Source organism: Malus domestica, chromosome 02 (genome assembly GCF_042453785.1).
Source record: "Malus domestica chromosome 02, GDT2T_hap1".
Lineage (NCBI taxonomy): Eukaryota > Viridiplantae > Streptophyta > Magnoliopsida > Rosales > Rosaceae > Malus > Malus domestica.
Window position 1 is genome coordinate 19,784,653 of NC_091662.1, and position 23,238 is coordinate 19,807,890.

Consider the following 23,238-nt stretch of genomic DNA (forward strand, 5'->3'; position numbering starts at 1 on the left):
TGTAAGAACCCAGAACCTCCCCCTCTGGGCTTTTCCAAAAAACCTTCGCAGTCTCTATGCAGTTTTAAAAAAAGAAAAAATACTTCCAAAAACCCATTTTTCTTTCTCTCGAATCTTCCGCAATCTTCCCCTCCATTACACAACCCCATTTTGACTATCTCTTTATCTCTCTCTCTCTCTCTAAACTCCAGATGCTGTTCTCAATCCCCTGTACAGACAAACTCCCTCTATCTATATAGATATAGAGTCACCCAATATTACCCACCAGTCATTCACATTCAAACATCATTCAGAAGAACCAGAATCAGAGAAGATAGAGAATTTGGGATGATGAGCAGCAGGGAGAGTAGAGAAAATGATGAAGAAGATGGGAAAGGTTTGTCGTGGAAGCTTCCAATCCTTGGAACCCAGGGTCTCGCCTTTGGCCTCGGCGCTAGCTGTGGCTTGGGTTTCGGCATCTGCTTCCTCGGCGACGCAGGATTTGGTCCTGGGATTCCTGGCTTGCAAGTTGGCTTGGGCCTTGGTGCTGGATGCGGGGTTGGCTTAGGATTCAGCTACGATGTCGAAAAGGGCATTGCCTACAATGATAATCGCAGATACTCTAATGTAGGCAACCTTTTTCCTGGTGAAAATGTCGGCATTTCTCCTGCTTCTTGAGATCTGTCTACTCACGATGATATTGGTGCACTTGTTGAAGAGCTTGTTGATAATACGAAGAAACTTGTTAGAGCTACTACAAGAGAGATGGACAAGTGGAGAATATGAGGTTGCTTTTGGTGAAGATCTGTATGCGGGCCCCGCTTGTTAAGCTAAGGGAGAAGATCGAGCAGTTCAGAGACTCCGTGCAGAACTCGCTTATGGCTTTGATGAACGGATTGAAGCAGAGATCAAAGGCGGCTGAGGCCAGAGAGGTCTTGGAGCTCCTGATTGATACGTTTCATGTCGTTCAATCCGGATGCTTATGGGTTTATGGTTGCTTTTGCTGGGCGAAATTATGTTACAAGGTCTCTTCCTACTTTTGTTGCTAATGGTACCTACACTGTTACCACCTTTACCCTTGTGCTTGAGTTCAACAAGGGCAGGCTGCAGAACTTGTACTGGAAAAAGGATAGGTGCTCTAAATGTTCAGGGAGCTCTGACTTTGTTTGCCTCAACAATCAGAACTGCGCCTTCAAGACCTCGAGCTGCAAAAACCATGGCGGCTCTGTGGACTGCAGCATCATAATCCAGTTGGCATTTTTCGGCACAAACAAGCACCTTTCGGTTCTTAACTCATGGAGATCGATGTCTTCACATTCGTGTATATACAAGTGGGTGGTGTCAAAAAGGCTGCCCAAGCAGTTGTCACTTTAGAGAAAGGAATATTGCCTTTAATCATGTCATCAAGCGACATATCCAAAGCAGAAAGCAGAAACAAAAGCGAAAGAAAAGCAGAAAAAAACCGAGAAAAAACAGAAAGCAAATGGGAGGCTTTCCTCTGCGAGAGCACATGGGGACACTGCAAAAGCAAGGAATACCCACACTGCAAAAACAAGGAATAAACACCCCACCAGAATGATGTGATATACTTTTCTTGTTTTTGAATGATGTGATTTATTTTTCTTATCTTTCGGAAACATTTGTATAACCCCATCAGAGGGTAATAAAAAAAATAAAAATAAAAAATGGCAAGCCCAAAATAATGGGCTGGAATGTTATGTGGAGGGCGAAGGCCCATATGCCCAAAAGAGCCAGGCCCTCTATTAGCACCAACCAGGTGATCAAAAGTACGCCTAGTACTCCAAAATTATTCGACAGCCTGCCGCTATTATCACCAACCAGGTGATCAAAGTATGTCCAGTACTCCAAATTTATTCGGCACCCTGCCGCTATTATCACCAACCAGGTGATCAAAAATACACCCAGTACTCCAAAATTATTCAGCAGTCTGTCGCTATTATCACCAACCAGGTGATCAAAAGTACGCCCAGTACTCTAAAATTATTCGGCAGCATGCCGTTATTATCACTAACCAAGTGATCAAAAGTACGTCAAGTACTCCAAATGAAGGAATTATTTTGAAAAACATGTTCATTTGAGCAACATCATATAGCATGCAATTAACAATTAAAAGGCGGAATCATGCTTGTATGCACTCAAAAACAAAACATGACCATGAAATTCAAAGCCTAGTAGATTGGTGAACCAATAATCAACTAAAAAATAAGTGAGTTGAAATTAATACCTTTGTAGATTCCTCTTTGCATAAGCAAAGGCTAATCACCCAAAGAGATAGGGCCTTCATTCCTTGCTTCTTAGATCCATGGATTTGGATGGAAGAATAGGTTCTCCAAGTTCCCAAAATTGAGAACCTCTAAGTCTCTACACCAAGGAGAGATTGGATGATGAATGAGTGACCTTGGAGGATTAGATGACTAGCTAATCACCTCCAAGGTGTTGGCCTCTTTAGAGAGAAAATGGAGAGACAATTCTCACCCATTTTCCCCAAAAATAAACCCTTATTTCACTTAATGAATATTTGGCTATAAAGTCATTTATATAGTCACTTCTTTAAGTGACCTAAATAACCAAAACCCTAATTCATTCCTTATGGCCGGCCATTTAGGGATTTTTGGGCTTTTGGGCTTTAATGAATCTTTATTCATTAAATTGTCATACAACTTAAGTTAATGGGCTTGACGTTCGAAGCCCATTGGGCCTTAAGGTCCAAAACTATCCCGTGGTCTTTAACGAACTTATTCGTTTGATTAATTAACATATTAATTAATCCTTGCCATAAATAATTAAACCATTCAATTAATCTTACTCATTTCATTTATTTCGTCCATCTCTACCTTACACGGTGTACGATCCATTAGGTTCCTTTTAGCGAGGTAGTGGGCGATTAAAACCATTTTACATCGATTGTGAATTGAAACTATTTTCAATTCTCCCTTTAGTGATTACACACGTTTAGGGCTTCCACAAACCATGAGTGACACCTAGCCGTATGTCATGGTTACCCAAGCTAATCAGAAGAGGTGGAGAACCTATTCAGTCTGGGATTACAAATGCAATACGGTCCTTCTCTAATCTAATACTCTTGACCACATTGTTTGGTTTGATAGTTTATTTTCTCATGTCTACTATCCAATGTGTGTCTTGTGCTTATATGATTACCTTGAATGTGATTAGGAACACATTCCCAAATCTCATTCATACTCTGGCCAGAGATTCAAATCATATCAGAGAGTATTCTCCCTCAAACAGTTTGAAGGTTAGAGATCCCTTGTTGCGCATTCACTTGTCTCCATAGCTAAGCGGCTTGACCCCAACGATGCCGTGGACACCCTCCTGGTGGGATGACTTTGACATAATCAAAGATCAAGGTCTTAACCACAAGACAACTATGATGCCTCAGGTCAAAGGACTACTTTGCATTATCCCAACCATGAGTTCTCATGTGACATGGAATATGAGAACTCTTCGTTGATCGCGTTCAGTGAACTCATTCTCTATTGAGCACCTACCGCACTTGTCTTGATGTCACACACACCAATGATTCGAGACTAATCACTCTCCCTGAGAGAAGACATAGTACGTACCGATCTTGACGGACTGTCAATGCCCAATTGGCAATCCTATGATCAGGAACGTTTAGGATGTGTCTACGAAAGAATGGTCTCAAGAATCTAACTTCATTAGATTACATTCTCCCAATCACAAATTCCTTGGACTTTATTGTTTAAGCATATAACATTTATATGAGACGGCTCAAACAATAATGTATGCCCTTTATATGTTAAACTAGATTAGTTTAACATGTGAAATGTCCGTAAAGTATCATCACATGATTGGCTTTAGGGCACATTTCCAACAATCTCCCACTTGCACTAGAGCCAATCAGCTTGATCATCAATGATGATATCTCTTCTGTAGTCATTTCATAAATGGCTGAATAGTAGGCCTAGACAGTGGATATCTATATGTGTTATCCATAGAAGCAACCTTGAGAATACCGACGTCACCATTATACATGATTCTCAATCATGTGGTTCAGTCTCTCATTTGTGTTCGGATCTTGATGAGACCTTGATTCCCAGGCTTGAGCTATCGCCCCATTAGTGTCATACACTTTCTGGTTGGAACCGAATAGAGAGTTCATAAATGAACTTTCCCATCCAAACAACATTGTTGTAAACTTCTATATGGCAATATATCTTGCATTCATATGGAACACACTAAAGTCATTACTTTAATGTTTCCATCCAAATATCTCTTTAGTCATAATAAAGAGATATTCGTTTATCTCTTCATTCATAATGAAGAAACATCCAATGATGGATTAGATTCATAATCTAATACATTTACGCTTCCATTACGTTACTTTGATTCTTCCTCGATCTTTGAGGAATTTATCCTTTAGTATTTCTTAAATACTTAAGGACTCACTTGACAGTTGCCATGGTTCTGATCCTGGGCTTGCACTGATATCATCTTATACCGTTCTAGGTACAACTCATATCAATGTTTTTCATACAATATGAAATACATAAATCACCTTTGTGCATATGCATAAAGGATTCTATTTACGCATTATTTCTTTGGGAGTCAAAGGGGTACATTCCCTTTGAGAAGGGCAACTTGCTAGTCTCACTAGAATCGTCCTTTCTTATTGAAGTTTATCATCATATGAGAAACTTCCTAGCATCCATTGTCTATTATTAGGCATTGATATAATCCAATTATATCATGAAATATATCATTATAGATTTCCATCCCATGTATATAGACTATATCTCCCATATACATTCTATCGTTTATAGAATGCTTAAAGTCATAACTTTAACGAAGAAGTATTCTTTTCATTTCCAAAATTAATATATCATATATATTTAAATTTTAGGAACATGATTAACTCCCACTAATCTTTTGTAAAACTAGTAAACAAAAGATTCATTTATATCTTTATGAGAAATCAAACGATTTGAACCTTTTCTCATAAAATGCAAATAGCTCCCACTAACTTGCTAAGATCCATGATGGATGGATCTCTACAACTTACATGTCTTGTGATTTATAGTTTTAGACATATATTATCAAGACTATCTTAATAATGGTTTCGGAAACCCATATTATGTCCAAACATTGAATCACCATTTAGTTGTAGTTAGCAATCTTCGAATTAATTGAAACCAAGACTATCTCAAAGATGGTTTCTTCAAAGTCAACCATTCTCTTTGATTGTAGTCACCTTAAGCTACCAATTAGCTATGAAGGTTTCATTATTTCGAGTCAAATGGTACTTTACCATTTCCTTGAGTATATATCGTATATGCACTCAATGTAGTTATAAGGATTTTCATTCTTATTTCTTTCGAATTAAGAGGTGCAACTCTATGACATAGTCATAAAGTTCAAAACCATTCAACTGAGACGGTTTATAAATCCTTATCGACTACCTTGGAGCTTGTGGTATAGGAACTAGGTTGTTATATTTGTTGATTACTTTCTTGTCTCTCAAAGAACCCATTCTTTGAGTTCTATCTCTCGTTCATTTGCTTTTAGGCAAATCACATTGTAGAATTACAATGAACTACCCAACAAAACAACATTTGTTAGTTGGTTTATAGAAGCGATATCCAAAAGTTATTTTAAGGATATCCTACAAGATTATTATCAAACAAATATTGCTTGTTAGCACACAACCCCAAATCTTTAACATGCTTAAGATTTGTCTTTCTTTCCAACTACATCTTATGGAGTCATGAAAATATTGGAAGATCTTCTCATTGACAATCATATTGTTTTAGAAGTATATATCCTATATATGGGTAATAGATAACATCTAACGAACTAAATCTTATTCAAGTTCGTTCTTCTCCTAATGGAGAAATACATTATCTTATGATGCTATTTCCTTGATATCTTTCAAGGAAACTTATCTAAAGTGTTACCTTTCCTTGGATCAAATCTAAGGAGGTAAATACTTTAGATGTCTTACTCATCAACTTACATTTCTTGAATTCTTTGAAACATTTTTCAAAGTATTCGGACTTGTGTTTATTCAAAATAAACTATAGTCCAACCGAGAGTGATCTTCGGTGAATGTTATCCAACATGAGTAGTATTATGTTTGTGGACAAGTGCCACTAACATTTAAGTGAATTAACCTCAACAACTTTGTGATTCTTTCTTCTTTCCAAAAGAATAAAGATTCGAACATTTCGCCTCTATACAATTTTAACAAGAAGGTATTGGATCCGGATCTAACGATCCAAAGCATCCATTTATGACCAACTCGTAATTTATGTTTTAGAGGTATCACAACTTTAGTTGGGATTAGTCACTACCCTGCAACCTTTTGGGTTTTAAGCATCATTATTTTCTAAACAGTTAACACCACCATATTATCTCTACTATAGAGATAATTAATTAGATTACCATAATCCAATCATTGATTAATAAAGAACATTGTTTTGTCAAACAAAACATTTATCCATTTCACATAGTGACTAAATTTAGTTCCTTAAAATTGGAATATAAAGACAATCTATGTTTTTCCAATTTCTTTGGTAGTTCATATGAGGAAGTAAGTACCATCTGCTTTCGCAGAGATCTACATTTGATTCACGCTTCGAATGTGAAGTACTTTCTCTTCTCTCATTAATCTTCTACTTCTTATTAGCCACACTTTTACAACGATTGTAAAACATAGTCACTAATACGGAATCAAGCATTCAAGTAGAAGAACCAACTGTTTTGAACTTTTCAAGAACAATTTACAACACCTTCGAAAAGTGTGTTCTTGACACTTGCAAGACATTTCTTGCAAATACCCCTTCCAATGTCCATCCTTTCATAAAGAAAGTTTGTTCCCTTGGAGTTATTTATCTTCTTTATTTGACTTTCACCTTTGACTACATTAGTCATGGTCCCTAAACTCTCACTATCTCTCTTGAAACCTTTTTCAATTGTGTTATACACATCAAACAATTTTGGAGAGCATGTGGTTTATTGTTCACTATATAGTTTACAATAAACTTAGTGAACGATTAGGATAGGGAAACAAAGGTGAAGTCCTTGCCTAGTTTCCGTCTCGTTAAGTGGTTTATCACTTCAACACTTAATGATTCAAAATCATCATAAGTCCATGTTAATGGACTATTTTTGTCAACCAACCATTATGTTCTAAACATAATTACAAACCTTCAAGAGTTGTACAAGGCAACTCTCATTTCTTCATACAACAATTTGTAAGTGAAGAAACATGGCACATAAAGTGTTCATGCCTTTGTGCTTTCTTCTCAAGTTCTTTGTTCATTTAACAAAGAAACAAGCACTAAGTGTTTGCATTGACTAAGAGTTGTTCAAAGCAACTCCTATTTCTTCATACAACAAATTGTAATTGAAGAATTATGACATTAAAAGTGTTGTCCTCTTTATGATAGACCTTTTCTAACATATTCTTCTAATGATACATTATCAATAGGAAGATTGTGAGGATGAGACTACTTAGATACATATGCAATCCTTTTAAGACATTCTTTGGGATTGTGGTACCTAAGTCCGGAAACTAAAACATTCGGTTTTGTCAAGTGTTGGATAGCGTTTGCAAATATATTGGTAAACAAATACATAACGAATATAAATTGGTTGATTTTAAGCCATTTGATTCGGGTCTTTAAATCAAAATAGCACCACCCACTATTTTTGGCAAATTCCATATCCCTCATAGGAATTCGAGAGTTTTGGATGAAACTCCTAGTAGGTTATGGGAGGCTCACTATTACCAAGCCCACCTCACGATGATACGATATATGGCTAGCAACAATAATAATGAGAGAGTACGCTTACTCATTTGCAACTCATGCAAGTACCCATCTTATTTGGCCTCTAGAGAATGTAACCTCACAATGATATGATATTGGTTCCATTGCACTTAGTTAAGTTCTTCCCACCATGCTTAGTGTGTGAAGGGGTTCAAGAATAGCCTCACGATGATACGATATATAGCTATCCTCGTTGCCTACACTCACCTCATCATATGTATATGGATTCCTCCTGAGTATAAGCATGCACTTTGTACTCCCCCATGATAGGGTGAAGCCGGTGTACAAGTCATAAACGATTGGATCCCACCACGGTGGAAGGCCACGAAAGAGTGTTCTAAGCACTATCCGCTTATCAACTTAATATTGGTTTGGTTGAGGGTTTTAGGTCTCATCACATATATACATTTTAATCTCTATTAAAACAATTTTGGTCCTATTACAACTATTGGTCCATCTCATTGTTTTAGTTGTACATAATACTCCCACTATGCTTTTAAAACGATTTTTAAAGCAAGAGTATATGATACTACTAACGTAAACTTTGCATTCATTTGATGGACTACATAGTTGCCTTAGGGCCTAAGGATGATTATGAACCTTTGTTTAGATTCAACACGAGCCTTGTGTTGAATCTCGGTCTAGGAATGGTGATTGATTTTAGTTACGCGTTTAATCACATTAAGGCGTGTTGTCTTATGGGCGTTGGACCCAACTACTTCATTTTCATGCATATCATATAAAGCAAGAAAGAAGTACTTCAAAGTAAAGGTGAGCTTATGCTCATTACAACATTTGCATATAACAAATTACTTTAAAGTAAAGAAGAGCTTAAGCCCTTTTACAACATTTGATCAAATCAAATTACAACCAAAATTTAATCTACACATTCCCATGGTTCAAACAAATTTGAAACGCCTTTCACATAGCTCAATTATATTAGGCTTAGGTTCATAATCACCCTTTAATTAATTAACACTTTAACTAATTAATGAATGCAACATTTTCATTTGGTTTTTGTATCCATAAGATTGATTTAAATGGAGCTAAACAAAATGAAAATCCAATTCTCATTTAAAGAGACAAAACAATTTTGTTCTCATCCTATTTGGGCCATCATGCAATTAACCTCAACTTTTGGGCCATATTGCAATAACAAAAACTTTTGGGGTCACTTTGTATAATACACAAAAGTCACAACTTCATGTAAATACAACTAGAACCCAAACTTTTAATAATGCAAAAACATCATTAAAGGATCAAAACAATTTGTCCTTTAGCGTTTTTGGACCTAAACGTAAAAACGTAAACTTTTGGGCCAAAGTGCAAATACACAAAAGTATCAAAACTTTATGTAATTGCATAAAAGCCCCAAAAGTACTCCCTTTGAGGGAGTGGCCTGTTTTAGGGAGAGGATAAGAGTGGTGTGTGTGTTGATTTGTAAGTTTTGTCAAAAAACATGCAAGTGTATGTAAAAGGATATGTTTATGAAATAATTCAATCATTATTATTTCAATCATCATTTATACAAATAATTAACACTTTAAATACATGATAAATCATTTAAAAACATATCACATATACTTTAAGAAATAAATCAAAACTTTGAATCAAAACACCAAACCTTTTTGTTCTTGGCAAGAACATCAAGAACAATGAAGAACATCCATGAAAAACCCAAATTTTTCCATGAACTTTTTCCACCCAAAAACATTCCAAAACCATTCTTACTTAAGGGAAATAACATCTAACCAAACTAGGGTACTTAGGGGTTCCAAAGAACACATTAAAACACTTTTAACAAGTCAAACAAGAACCCAAAAATTCACCCTTTGATTTTGGCCGAATTTTCCCAAAAGCATGGCACCAAATTTTAGCTCCAATATTCATGCTCATATGAACAACATCTACAACATTTGAGATAGCAAATTTTCCAACAAAATTTACTTTCAAAGAAGCAAGAATAAAGCTTGTAACAATTACAACTTTTAGATCACATACTATGAACTACAAAACCCAAAAGGATTCACCAACTACTAGACCTAGGCTCTGATACCACTTGAAGGAATTATTTTGAAAAACATGTTCATTTGAGCAACATCATATAGCATGCAATTAACAATTAAAAGGCGGAATCATGCTTGTATGCACTCAAAAACAAAACATGACCATGAAATTCAAAGCCTAGTAGATTGGTGAACCAATAATCAACTAAAAAATAAGTGAGTTGAAATTAATACCTTTGTAGATTCCTCTTTGCATAAGCAAAGGCTAATCACCCAAAGAGATAGGGCCTTCATTCCTTGCTTCTTAGATCCATGGATTTGGATGGAAGAATAGGTTCTCCAAGTTCCCAAAATTGAGAACCTCTAAGTCTCTACACCAAGGAGAGATTGGATGATGAATGAGTGACCTTGGAGGATTAGATGACTAGCTAATCACCTCCAAGGTGTTGGCCTCTTTAGAGAGAAAATGGAGAGACAATTCTCACCCATTTTCCCCAAAAATAAACCCTTATTTCACTTAATGAATATTTGGCTATAAAGTCATTTATATAGTCACTTCTTTAAGTGACCTAAATAACCAAAACCCTAATTCATTCCTTATGGCCGGCCATTTAGGGATTTTTGGGCTTTTGGGCTTTAATGAATCTTTATTCATTAAATTGTCATACAACTTAAGTTAATGGGCTTGACGTTCGAAGCCCATTGGGCCTTAAGGTCCAAAACTATCCCGTGGTCTTTAACGAACTTATTCGTTTGATTAATTAACATATTAATTAATCCTTGCCATAAATAATTAAACCATTCAATTAATCTTACTCATTTCATTTATTTCGTCCATCTCTACCTTACACGGTGTACGATCCATTAGGTTCCTTTTAGCGAGGTAGTGGGCGATTAAAACCATTTTACATCGATTGTGAATTGAAACTATTTTCAATTCTCCCTTTAGTGATTACACACGTTTAGGGCTTCCACAAACCATGAGTGACACCTAGCCGTATGTCATGGTTACCCAAGCTAATCAGAAGAGGTGGAGAACCTATTCAGTCTGGGATTACAAATGCAATACGGTCCTTCTCTAATCTAATACTCTTGACCACATTGTTTGGTTTGATAGTTTATTTTCTCATGTCTACTATCCAATGTGTGTCTTGTGCTTATATGATTACCTTGAATGTGATTAGGAACACATTCCCAAATCTCATTCATACTCTGGCCAGAGATTCAAATCATATCAGAGAGTATTCTCCCTCAAACAGTTTGAAGGTTAGAGATCCCTTGTTGCGCATTCACTTGTCTCCATAGCTAAGCGGCTTGACCCCAACGATGCCGTGGACACCCTCCTGGTGGGATGACTTTGACATAATCAAAGATCAAGGTCTTAACCACAAGACAACTATGATGCCTCAGGTCAAAGGACTACTTTGCATTATCCCAACCATGAGTTCTCATGTGACATGGAATATGAGAACTCTTCGTTGATCGCGTTCAGTGAACTCATTCTCTATTGAGCACCTACCGCACTTGTCTTGATGTCACACACACCAATGATTCGAGACTAATCACTCTCCCTGAGAGAAGACATAGTACGTACCGATCTTGACGGACTGTCAATGCCCAATTGGCAATCCTATGATCAGGAACGTTTAGGATGTGTCTACGAAAGAATGGTCTCAAGAATCTAACTTCATTAGATTACATTCTCCCAATCACAAATTCCTTGGACTTTATTGTTTAAGCATATAACATTTATATGAGACGGCTCAAACAATAATGTATGCCCTTTATATGTTAAACTAGATTAGTTTAACATGTGAAATGTCCGTAAAGTATCATCACATGATTGGCTTTAGGGCACATTTCCAACACCAAAAATATTCGGTAGCCTGCCACTATTATCACCAACTAGGTGATCAAAAGTACGTCCAGTACTCCAAAATTATACATGAGCATCACTCATGTCAATCATACATAAACATTCATGAGCATCACTCATGTCAACATCCATGAGCATCACTCATGTCAATCAATATAAACATTCATGAGCATCACTCATGTCAATCAGCTTTAAAAGCTTCATCTACAGAGCTCTAGCTTCGAAAGCTTCATTTACAGAGCTCCAGCTTTCAAAGCTTCATTTACAAAAGCTCCAGCTTCAAAGCTTCACTTGCAAAGCTTCACCTACAAAGCTTCAGTGCACGGTATACAAATACCACTTCCAAACAACCGCCACTTCGGCCCATACATGGTTCGAATTTGAAGTCTCCAGCCAACAGACTCTATTGACTGAAGACTTGGGGGACTACATTATGTACCATATATTGGGCCTCATAAAAAATACTTAGGGCACTTAGCCCATTATTTATATACTGATGAGCGAACCCTTATTCTATAAAAAGGACTCCCTCACTTTCATTAAAGAGCACCCATTATTTATGTACTGAGGAGCGAGCCCTTATTTTATAAAAGGGACTCCCTCACTTTCATTACAGAGCACTCATTATTCATGTACTAAGGAGCGAGCCCTTATTCTATAAAAGGGACTCCCTCACCATCATTAGAGAGCATCACAGCCTGCTGAGCAACTGCCTCGCCGCGAGCAATAACTCTAGCCCATAATTTATGTATTAAGGAGCAAGCCCTTGTTCCATAAAAGGGACTTCCTCACCTTCAACGCCGCAAGCCAAGCCAACCAAGGCAACATAAGCCACAAGCAGAGCAGTCTCGCAACATGTGCTACTTCTAGTTGAGCATCATTTCAGATTGGGCACTGCCTCATATCGAGTATCAGTTCTAGACGACATCTAGTTACTTCGGCCCACACATGGACTGAATTTCAAGTCTCCAGTCAAAAGACTCTCTTGACTGAAGACTTGGGGGACTACTGTTTGTACCATACTTAGGGCCTCCGTATTTAAACCTCGTATAAATACTTCGAGGACTCAAATGTAATTATGTAATAAATAAAGGGGCAAATATGTAATAAGTGAGGAGCCCTTAGTCTATAAAATGGACTCCTCACCCTTACAAAGAGGGGGCTTGAGATCCCCAAAGCCTTACTCTCACATTACAAGCCTCATATCCTCACATACAGAGGCTCTCTCTCCCTCACAATCCTCTCACAAACAGAGAAATACAATATCAGTGTGGACGTAGCCCAAACATTGGGGTGAACCACGATACATTTTGTGTTCTTTACTTTCTTGCGGATTCACGGTCAGATTTACGTTGTTCCAAGACCCCTCCGATTTTGTGCATCAACACACACTATCCTCAGTTTGTACAAATTCTGATTTGCTTAATGAATATCTTACCTTTGTTTCAAAAAACAAATTACGCAATATGGGTTTTATGCTTATAATACTATTGCTATCATGCTTATTACTAATCAAAATTACCTGAGAATTGTTTGTTTTATTTATTTATTTATTTTCTCAGATCATTATAAAGAATGTGATTCTATATGAGTTCAATATATTGGTTTCACTCACAAGATATAATGCATGAGACAATAAATAGATTAATTGATGACTATAATTTGGATATTTATTTACCTCGAGTTATCATACCTAAGTTTGATACTAAACGGTAAATTTATAGGCTAAAGCTAATTAGCAATGATCTTAAGGAGATTAGAGAAAATGAGTTTGCATAACTTGAGTGTAAAAACTTTAGAACTCTCAGGTTTCCAGCTCAGAATGTGCATACCCATCAACTGATGGGTTGCGTGTATTTATAATAATTTTGAGATTACATCAAGGGTTTATCAACCCTATTTAGACGGCAATATTTGAATTTGACTAATACAACATCTGTGAAATCAAACTTTCAAAGATTTAAAAATTATCTAAACCTATCAGAGTTATCCTTGGATAAGGAATGCATTCCTGAATAACAGACTTTAGAGTTTAAACATGAGCTGGATTTTTGATAACTCTGACTTGGTCTAACATTGAGTTCATCTCGGTTTGGACAAACAAAATAAAGTTTGAGGGAGACACAAATAAGATCTAACACAAATAAGATCTAACGGACAGAAATAAAAAGTGTATGGTTGGGAAGAAAATAAGAGGTTCTCAAATACCCTACAAATTCAAACATTTGAGCTCTGTGATTTTCTGCGGAGTATAGTGGAACACCATATATTTTGGTAAAAATACTTTACCCTTTTAATTTAAAAGCATCGACTTTCTTTCTTTCTTTCTTTGTGTGTATGTGTGTGTGTGTGTGTGTATAGAGTACGTTTACATTCTAATACGATATATATTGCTAGATAATCTATGCATATGCTTCAGTCTCTCCACACTTTAATGGTTGATAGGATCCGCAACTCAAATTTAAGCCATGAAACAAGTAGTTGGCAAATCAAAATTGGAATTGGCACAATTTGTAAAATTAGATGCCTTAACACAATTCGCTTTTGATGTCAATAATAGTTGAATTTTCACATTCTAATGTTGGATAATTTAAATTATTATTTACTATATCTTCTGTAAAGTCATGTTCTCCTAGATTGTAGTGCGCAAGAAATTGTCGTCACTCACTGTTTTGTATTTTCTCCTCCATCATTGAATTAATGACGCGTTTACATAACCGTAATGAAAATAGGAGGAATTGAATTGAGGAGTTGTTGGAATGATAAGAGTCAGAATCGGATTCATGTTGAAACTGTTTACTTAAATGTTCTGGAATCGGAATAGAAATGACATTAATTCCATAAAGCTGTTTACTAATTTAGCAGAATCGGAATATAAACCAGTATGATTACTAAAATGTCCTTGTCCCAAATAAAATATTTTATATACTTTTTTTTAATAAAATTTGATATAATATATAATAGTAAAAAAAATTAAATTGCTTTTTTATTTCAGAGACACACTAAAATGCTTTTGTTTTTGTTGTTTTTTTTTATAAATTTAAGTAATTACTTTAATATTTAAATTTTTTCGCTCAAGTTGTAGTTTTCTTCTCTTCAGCATATGCATGGAATTGTGCATAATGTGAATGAGCATGGAGTTGTGCGTAATTTAAACAAATATAAAATTGAATTTGTTTTACTTTAATTTGAAGCCAAAATTTTCTTTCGTTTCTAATATAGATAAGAATTATGTTGTCTACTGAATTCTAAAAATGAATGGTACTTTTTGGTTTGAAAAAAAGGATAAACACAAGCTTGTTCATAAATACTATAATGAAAGGAACATGGGAGTTTGTTGCTAGGTATTTGACCAAATAGGATTGTCCAGATCCTATAGAACCTATCATTAAAATACCCTTAGAGAGGGATAGGGCTAAGTAGAGCGAAAATGTGAATAAGCATGGAAATAAAAAAAGTATGGAGTTGTGCATAATTAAAATGGGTTTATAAATGATAGTATTGGAAATTAAAAAAAAAAAGTAAGTGAGGGCATAAAAGAAACAAAAGTGTCATTCCGATTGCCCAATCAATGAGGAATCTAAATACCATGTTAATCTAAGGAATCCAAATCCTCCAAATTTTGGAATTGAATTCCAAAATTTTGTGTGGGTCCCATCTTTTGTTTTACTCCCTAAGTTTAGTAAACAAAGGTATATCAGTAATTCGAATTCAATTTCGTGTTTTGATTCCGATTATGATTACATAAACGCGCCCTAAAGGGTTTATCAGGACGAGACTCATCTTTTACAATATCAAATGAAATAAAAATTTAACTAGGGTTTATTAACTTTATTGGTACAGTAAATTAAGCCAAATAACCATAGGCAAATTGGCAATCATATAAACGTAGTATAATAACAGATCAGATCACCGATCCTAGATTTGAATAGGAAAGTAAGTGACACAGTAAACAAATATATATACTACTGCTAGGGTTTTAAGGGATGGGAAAACGATCCTCGGAATCCTTTTCTTAAGGATTCTAGGGATTTTGTGATCGTGATCATTCATCGTACGTCATGCGATCAAAATTATTTCAAAATTTAAATTTTAAAATTAAATATAAATAGTACATAACAAAAATTAATCGCATGATTTATAATGAACAGTCACGATCATAAAATATTTAGGATCCTCATAAAAAAATCCGGTGAGAATCCTTTTCCTAAGGGACACACACGATGAACAGTGCACCGAATGACATACGGGCCTCCTGACTTCTGTTTGTAGATAGGGGAAGGGTGTTCGTACGAGAGTCGAAGCGAGGACTGATAAGATGAGGACAAGTGGAACTTGGTACCAATGTATGTTCTGGTGCTTTTACGTCAACAACTTTGAATTGCACTGCATGGTTTTCTGTGTTGCAAAATAAACCATTGGGATGACAGCAGAGTCAGTGTCTTGTGCTTGACTGATGACTAAAATGACGAATGACTAATTTTACCGAATCACTCACTCACTAGGCTGTTGTACATGTCATGCACGTCCACCTCACCATCAATGAGTTTCACTTCTTTATTTTTGGTCGAGGAAACATATTCATTAAAATAGGAGGGAAACCTCCAAAGAAGAAACACATAACAAAAAAGAAGGGTAAAGCACAGCGAGCTAAACCCAAACCGCAGAGCATGAAAGTGAAAAAATTAAAAAAAATTAAAAAAAATTGAAAAAAAAAAAAGCAAGCAGGAACGCGAAATGGTTATAGGGAAGGGGACCTAAAAAAAGGGTCAAGGAAAACAAACACAGTACTAAGGGGATTCCCCGCCTATAACCATAATAAACACCTAATGTGGACATGGCAGGCCATTTTTTAATAGGATTTGAACTAGAGCGGAAGGAAGGTCTGGCCATCCAGATTTCCGGGCACATCCCTCCTTTAAAATGCGACGCAACCCAGTCGGCCACGAAATTCTCTTGGCGGGGAATCCAGGTCCACTTGCAGGATTGGAAACGATGACGAAGATTCCTGATTTGGGCCAAAATAGGAAAAATCGTCCAGGGAGTAGAAATTGGAGGCCAGTTGATACTCTTAATATGCTCAGCAGAATGAAACTAAAAAATTACCTAGGTATAATATCTTTCACTTGCCACAACTTCTGTTTGGAAAGAATAACTTTCATGACAAGCGCACACTATTGTTATAATATCTTATCTTGTCGTATACAAATTCTTTTTTACATCACAAGTGTACACTGTAATAATATTTTATCTTGTCATATACAAATTCTTTATTACACGCTTTTGTATTATTAACACACGACATCATAATAATAGTTTAGCTAAAGATATATGCATTTCAATTCGATTATGATCAATAATTTTATTTTTGGAAAAAAAAGAAGAAGAAATGTTTCTTTTTTTAAGAGTGAAGTAATAAACTGTTGTGAGTGAACTCTACATCGAAAAATGAATAGAGCGTAGATGTGCTTATGAAGAGTTTAGCTAGCCATTCTCCAATTGTCAATTGGTTTTATGGTGAAAATACAAGTCCTTCATAATTGTAAACCTATATAGAATGATTATTTATATACAATAAACTAGAGAGAGAATAGCTCAAAGAGAAGAAGAAGGAAATAATGAATGATTTTGATAAGATTTCTTAATATGTAAGAAATACAAGGAATGGGAGTATTTATACATTTACATTTCAAGTTTAACTAACTAACTATCTAACCAACCCTCTAATCTTATTACAAGTGTCACAGTCTTACACACCAACACCTATACTCTATCACCCCCTCAAACTCATTTTGAGTGTCTAAGCATGAGATTGGCACAATCAGCACCACTAAAAGCTTTCAACATTAGATAACCTTTAGTATAAGAAATGCCATAATGCAAAGTAACCTTCAACTTCCTCAAAATTCTTTTTAGAGCAGTGAAGTGAGAAACCATAGGATTCTGCATGAATTGAAAAACTTGTTGTACAAAAAATGTTATGTCTGGCCTAGTGAATGTCAAGTACTGTTAAATATTTCAAGAAGATATTTATATATTCGTGTTGGCTGGAAAGTTGGGTATTTGCCCAACAATTGCTTCTCTTCGAGTGAAGCATTGCAATTATTAGTTTCAAAAATATATAACGTACTATATATAACATATATATATATATATATATATATATATATAACTTCTGTAAGTCTTGTTTGATTTTCAATAAATATATTTTCAATCGATTATCAGCATCATTAATTTATATCATCATGAATACTAAATCTATTTTAAATTTAGTTTTGTTTATATATGCTCTTGCTATTAATCCTAAAAATTTTATATTGATACTAATCAAATTTTTGGAATTTCCAAATACATATATCGGATATTTCCGGCTTCATATGTTACCCTACTTCCGCACCCATTTGGTATCAGAGCCAAGTGTGGTTGGTTATACCATTAGTATCTGAATACTCTGTTTATACTTTTTAGATTTATTCAGTCTCTTTATAGTTAATCTTTTCAGTTTAACCTTTTAGTGTCTCCTGATCTCCATAAGGTCTGAGCAGTAAGGCGTCACCCAAACAGTAAGTCCCGGAGGATAGGGCCTGAGCGGCGCGCATGACCCAGAGAGCTTGGTGTTTAGAAGCACTAGTAAGATTTTCTGTTAAGGTTTCTGTATTTTGATTGTTTGAATTTTTAAGTATGAGTAGGTTGTTTAGATCTAATTCTATGGCCAGCACTAGCTCTAGATCAAATTTAGGAACAATACCTGATATTGTCAATGAAGAACAAAAATTTGAATTTCAGACAGACAGTAGTCTAGATTTTGCTGAATGGAATATTCCAAAAATATCTTCAAAAAATATTTATAAAAAGAAATGGGCATTCGCCTCTTTTAAAACAGAACACCATGTCAAAACGGTTGAACAAGCTTATGCTCTTAGTAAAGATCATGAGACTTGCCAATTGTTTACCCCAGAACAAATTAATTCTCATAGGAAAGATGGTCATAATTATATTCATATAGGTTTAGTGCAAATTGCAGCCAAACCATTAACACGTAGAGGTCTTAATACCTCTATCCTCTTATGTCTCCGAGATGCTAGATTCACTGACTTCATTGATAGTATACTTGGTATGGTTGAATCCAGCCTCTGTAATGGACCTATCCACTTTGACTGCTTTCCAGATCTTACCATAAGTCTGTCCGATCCACATATGTTAAAAGCACTTACACTAAATATCAAAACTTCAGGATATAAAGTCCTAGAAGGAACACAGCCTTTGGCCTTAATTTATAGAATCTATTATAAGGTCACTGGCACAAATATGAACTTTCAGGCTTTAACCAAAAGTCCGAAGGATCATACTCTCTTGATTCAGACTGATCAAGAGAATGCCAATATTAAAATACCTCGAACCATTAGGTGGTCAGAAATCAATCTCCCTTCAGATTGGTGTCTGATAAACGAGAGCCGGCCAGTAGCCATCCAAAATAGTCTAGTTAATTTAGACAATGTAGAACAATACTTTGATGGTACGGTTAAAATTAATTTTGATCGTCCTGCTAGAAAATCCTGTGATTCTAATCGATCACTTAAATCCTTTACTTCCAATAGGAATTCTTTCTCTGGATCTATGCCAACCGATAGGCAAGGTCGAGACCAAGAATTAATCAATTCTCTGGCTAATAGGAAATTAAAATCAGTAGATACAGGCTCATCTGTCACCCAACAAGAATTAATAAATGACCTTTTAAATTTCAAACTCCAATCACTTGAGACAAACGCTCAAGTAGTCCAGCCTACCTATCATGCCCCATCCATTCCTCCTAAGGAAGAACAAACATCCCCAACTGCTTCTGATTTTGATGCAGAACCAGTTCACCACCAACTATTGGTTTTAACCAGGCAAGAACCTTTTAGGTATGATCGTAAGAAACTCTGTAGAGACATCGAAGCCTTAGAAAATGTCCCTCGACGAAACATCTTCAGAAGTAAATATACTACTGAAGAGAAATTAGAAATCCATAAGGCATGGAAAGACTTCATGCAAACCAACAGACTTGAAATATTTTTCTTCGACTTCGTAGAAAAACATTATGAATCTGAAAACCAAGTAAAGGTAATAACCAAAGAAAATTGGGTTAAAGAAGACAAGACAGTTGTCTCCTCCAGTCACCCTCCACAAGAAACTATACTTATTAATACTGCGAATACGCAGGTCCCAGCCTCACCGTTCAAACTTCCGAAGGAAGATGCAGGTGTCAAACCTGTTATTGAACAAAACAATTTTACCAACCAAAGCCTACATATCATAGGAAAACAGTTGGATAAAATCGAAACTAAGGTTGACAATCTGTCAATTAAACCGCTTAGTAAAGAAATACCTTTAACTAGTTTTAGAGAGTCACCCTCTTTAAAAACCTCAACATCTATTAAGATAGAACAAATGCTTCATAAGCTAGAAAAGGACAAATCAGTTCGTGTGATTAATAACCCACATGATTCTGAAACACCTTCCTCAATTCCAGATTCAGAAGATGAAAGTGTTAATTCCATTATTCAAATGGAGCAAGCCTTTCAGAGTCTTGAATTAAAACGTCTTAACGCTAAGAGGACTGATCCTACATCCTTAACCAAAAACTGGTATCCCAGGCCAACACCTCCTGATCTTCAATTTGAAGAAAGGAATTTCCAATCCCAATTCACTGTCTCATCTGATAAACTCTATGAATGGAATATAGATGGTTTATCGGAACAAGAGTTATTAAACAAACTCCACCACATCTCCATGGTAGCAAATAGCTATATCACTAATCATGACCTTAGTCAGACTCAAATTATCGACATCCTTGTCTCTAGATTCACAGGAATGCTTCATTCCTGGTGGGAAAAACATCTCACTGAAGACTCCAGAAATCTAATAAGAAATGCAGTGAAACAAGATGAAGAAGGAATACCTATCTTCGATGAACATCTAGGACGTGGTGTCCCAGATGCAGTCAATACCTTACTTTATACAATCATACAACATTTCATAGGAATCCCTTCCAACATCACATCTAGAATCCATGACCAACTAAGCAACTTAAGGTGTCCAACCCTAAGTGATTTTAGATGGTATAAAGATGTATTTATGTCAAGAGTTATGCTTAGAGATGATAGTAATCAACCATTTTGGAAAGAAAAATTTATAAATGGATTACCAAACCTTTTTGCACACAAAATAAGGAATACCTTAATTAACGAAGATGGTATTATACCATATAATGATCTTACTTATGGACATATCATAAGTACTATTCAAAAAGAAGGCCTAAAAATGTGCATAGATATGAAGATATCTAGACAAGCACAATCTGAAAAGGCTATCGCCAAATACGAATTAGGAACCTTCTGTGAGCAATATGGTTTACCACCCATAGCTCCTTCCAATCTTAAAAAGAGATCAACTACCTTCAATAGATCTAAGATCTCTAAGCCACGGACCAACTACTCTAAGTATCGTAAAGGCAAGTATGCCAAACCGAACCCATTTTATGAAAACCCCAAACAGAAAAGATGGAAAGGAAAAAGAAAATCCTCTGGAAAATTCCATTCTAAAGACAATAGTCATAAGGGAAAATGCTACAAATGTGGCAAAGAAGGCCACTATGCCAATAAATGTAAAGTTAAGAAGACCATAAGTCAGTTGAAGATTTCTGAGGAAGAAAAGCTTCAACTTATCCAAGCCCTAGAACTCCAAAATACCGACAATAGTCATTCTTCTGAAGATGATCAAGGATCCACCTCTTCATCCTCATACCAATCTGCCTCTAGTAAGCACTCTACCCCAAACATCAAACTCGGATGTACTGATGCTTGTTGTAAAAATATATCAGTACTAACTAAACAAGAAAAACAAGAAGAATTACTCTTAGAACTAATAAGCAATGTTGAGGACACTGAACTCAAAAGGTTCTACCTCAAAAAGCTTAAGAACTTAGTTTCTCAAGAAGAAGTAGGCACTAGCCAACCTCAAATTCAAAAACCACAAATCTCTCTTAGTTCTACTCTAGCAAAGTTTAGTAAGCCTAAGAAAGAAATTACGGTCAGTGACCTCCAAAAAGAAATCAATCAGATAAAAGAAGAAATTAAACTTTTAAAAACTGGTAATTACGAGATTCGTACGCAACTCACTAGAGCCAATACTCCTCCAAAAGAAGAACTATTCAGTTCCTCTTCTTCCAGTAGTCACCATGAGTCAGAATCTGATACACATTCAGAACGCTTAGTTCTGAATCTTCTCCACAAAATTAGAATCCAAAAATGGTATTCTAAAGTAACAATAGTAATTGAAGACTTTCGCTTCGAAACCATTGCTTTAATTGATTCAGGCGCAGACTTGAATTGTATTCAAGAAGGATTGATCCCCACTCGGTATTTCCACAAATCCAAGGAAATCCTTAGTGCTGCTAATGAATCTCCAATGGAAATCAAGTATGAACTTCCTAAGGCGCATGTTTGCCAAAATGAAGTTTGTTTCAAAACACCTTTTGTGCTAATTAAGAACTTATCTGACCCTGTCATACTAGGACTACCCTTTATAGCACTCCTCTATCCTTTTAAGACACATCATAATAGGATTACCTCAAAGGTCTTAGGACAGAAAGTCATTTTTGAGTTCTGCCTGGAAACAGACCTCAAAAAACTTAGGCATCTCCAGAAGGATAGCACTTCGCGATCCTTAAACATAATCTCTAATAAGACTAAACATCTTCAATTCTTGAAAGAAGATATTCATCACAAAAGAACTGAAGAACAACTCAAACAAGAGATTATATCTCAAAGAATCCTTAAATATGAAGAACAACTTGTTAAAGAAGTATGTTCTGATATTCCCAATGCCTTTTGGCACCGCAAACAACATATCGTTAAATTACCCTATATCAAGGAATTTAATGAGTCAAAAATCCCTACTAAGGCCAGACCCATTCAAATGAGTCAAGAAGTAATGGATTTCTGTAAGACAGAAATACAAGATCTTCTTAATAAAGGAATTATCCGTAATAGCAAGTCACCTTGGTCGTGTCCTGCATTTTATGTTCAGAAAAGTGCAGAACTTGAAAGGGGATCTCCCCGATTAGTTATTAACTACAAACCTTTAAATGAAGTTTTGGAATGGATTAGATATCCAATTCCCAACAAAAGAGATTTAATAAAAAGGCTTAGTAAAGCAACTATTTTCTCAAAGTTTGATATGAAATCAGGTTTTTGGCAAATCCAAATTCATGAATCTGACAAATATAAAACTGCTTTTGTAACGCCTTTCGGCCATTATGAATGGAATGTTATGCCTTTTGGTTTGAAAAATGCACCATCTGAATTCCAGAATATTATGAATGAAATTTTTAATCAGTATAGTCATTTTGCGATTGTTTACATTGATGATGTTCTTATTTACTCCAGATCAATAGATGAACACTGGAAACATTTACATTTGTTTGCTAGAATCATTAGATCCAATGGATTGGTTGTGTCAGCCCCTAAGATTAAATTATTTCAACTTAAGATTAGATTCTTAG

The 23,238-nt window shown here is 35.6% G+C and overlaps 1 protein-coding gene across 1 annotated transcript; it reads left to right on the top strand.

Moving 5' to 3' along the window:
• The first annotated feature begins 939 nt into the window (after nucleotides 1–939).
• On the top strand, nucleotides 940–1,353 carry LOC103418422 (uncharacterized). Its single transcript, XM_008356552.1, has one exon. It carries the CDS (start codon nucleotides 940–942, stop codon nucleotides 1,351–1,353), a length of 414 nt encoding a protein of 137 aa, XP_008354774.1.
• Nucleotides 1,354–23,238: the final 21,885 nt, after the last annotated feature.

Excerpts from the sequence above, each read along its gene's own strand:
- LOC103418422 (XM_008356552.1), top strand. The coding sequence starts at position 940 with ATGTCGTTCAATCCGGATGCTTATGGGTTTATGGTTGCTTTTGCTGGG.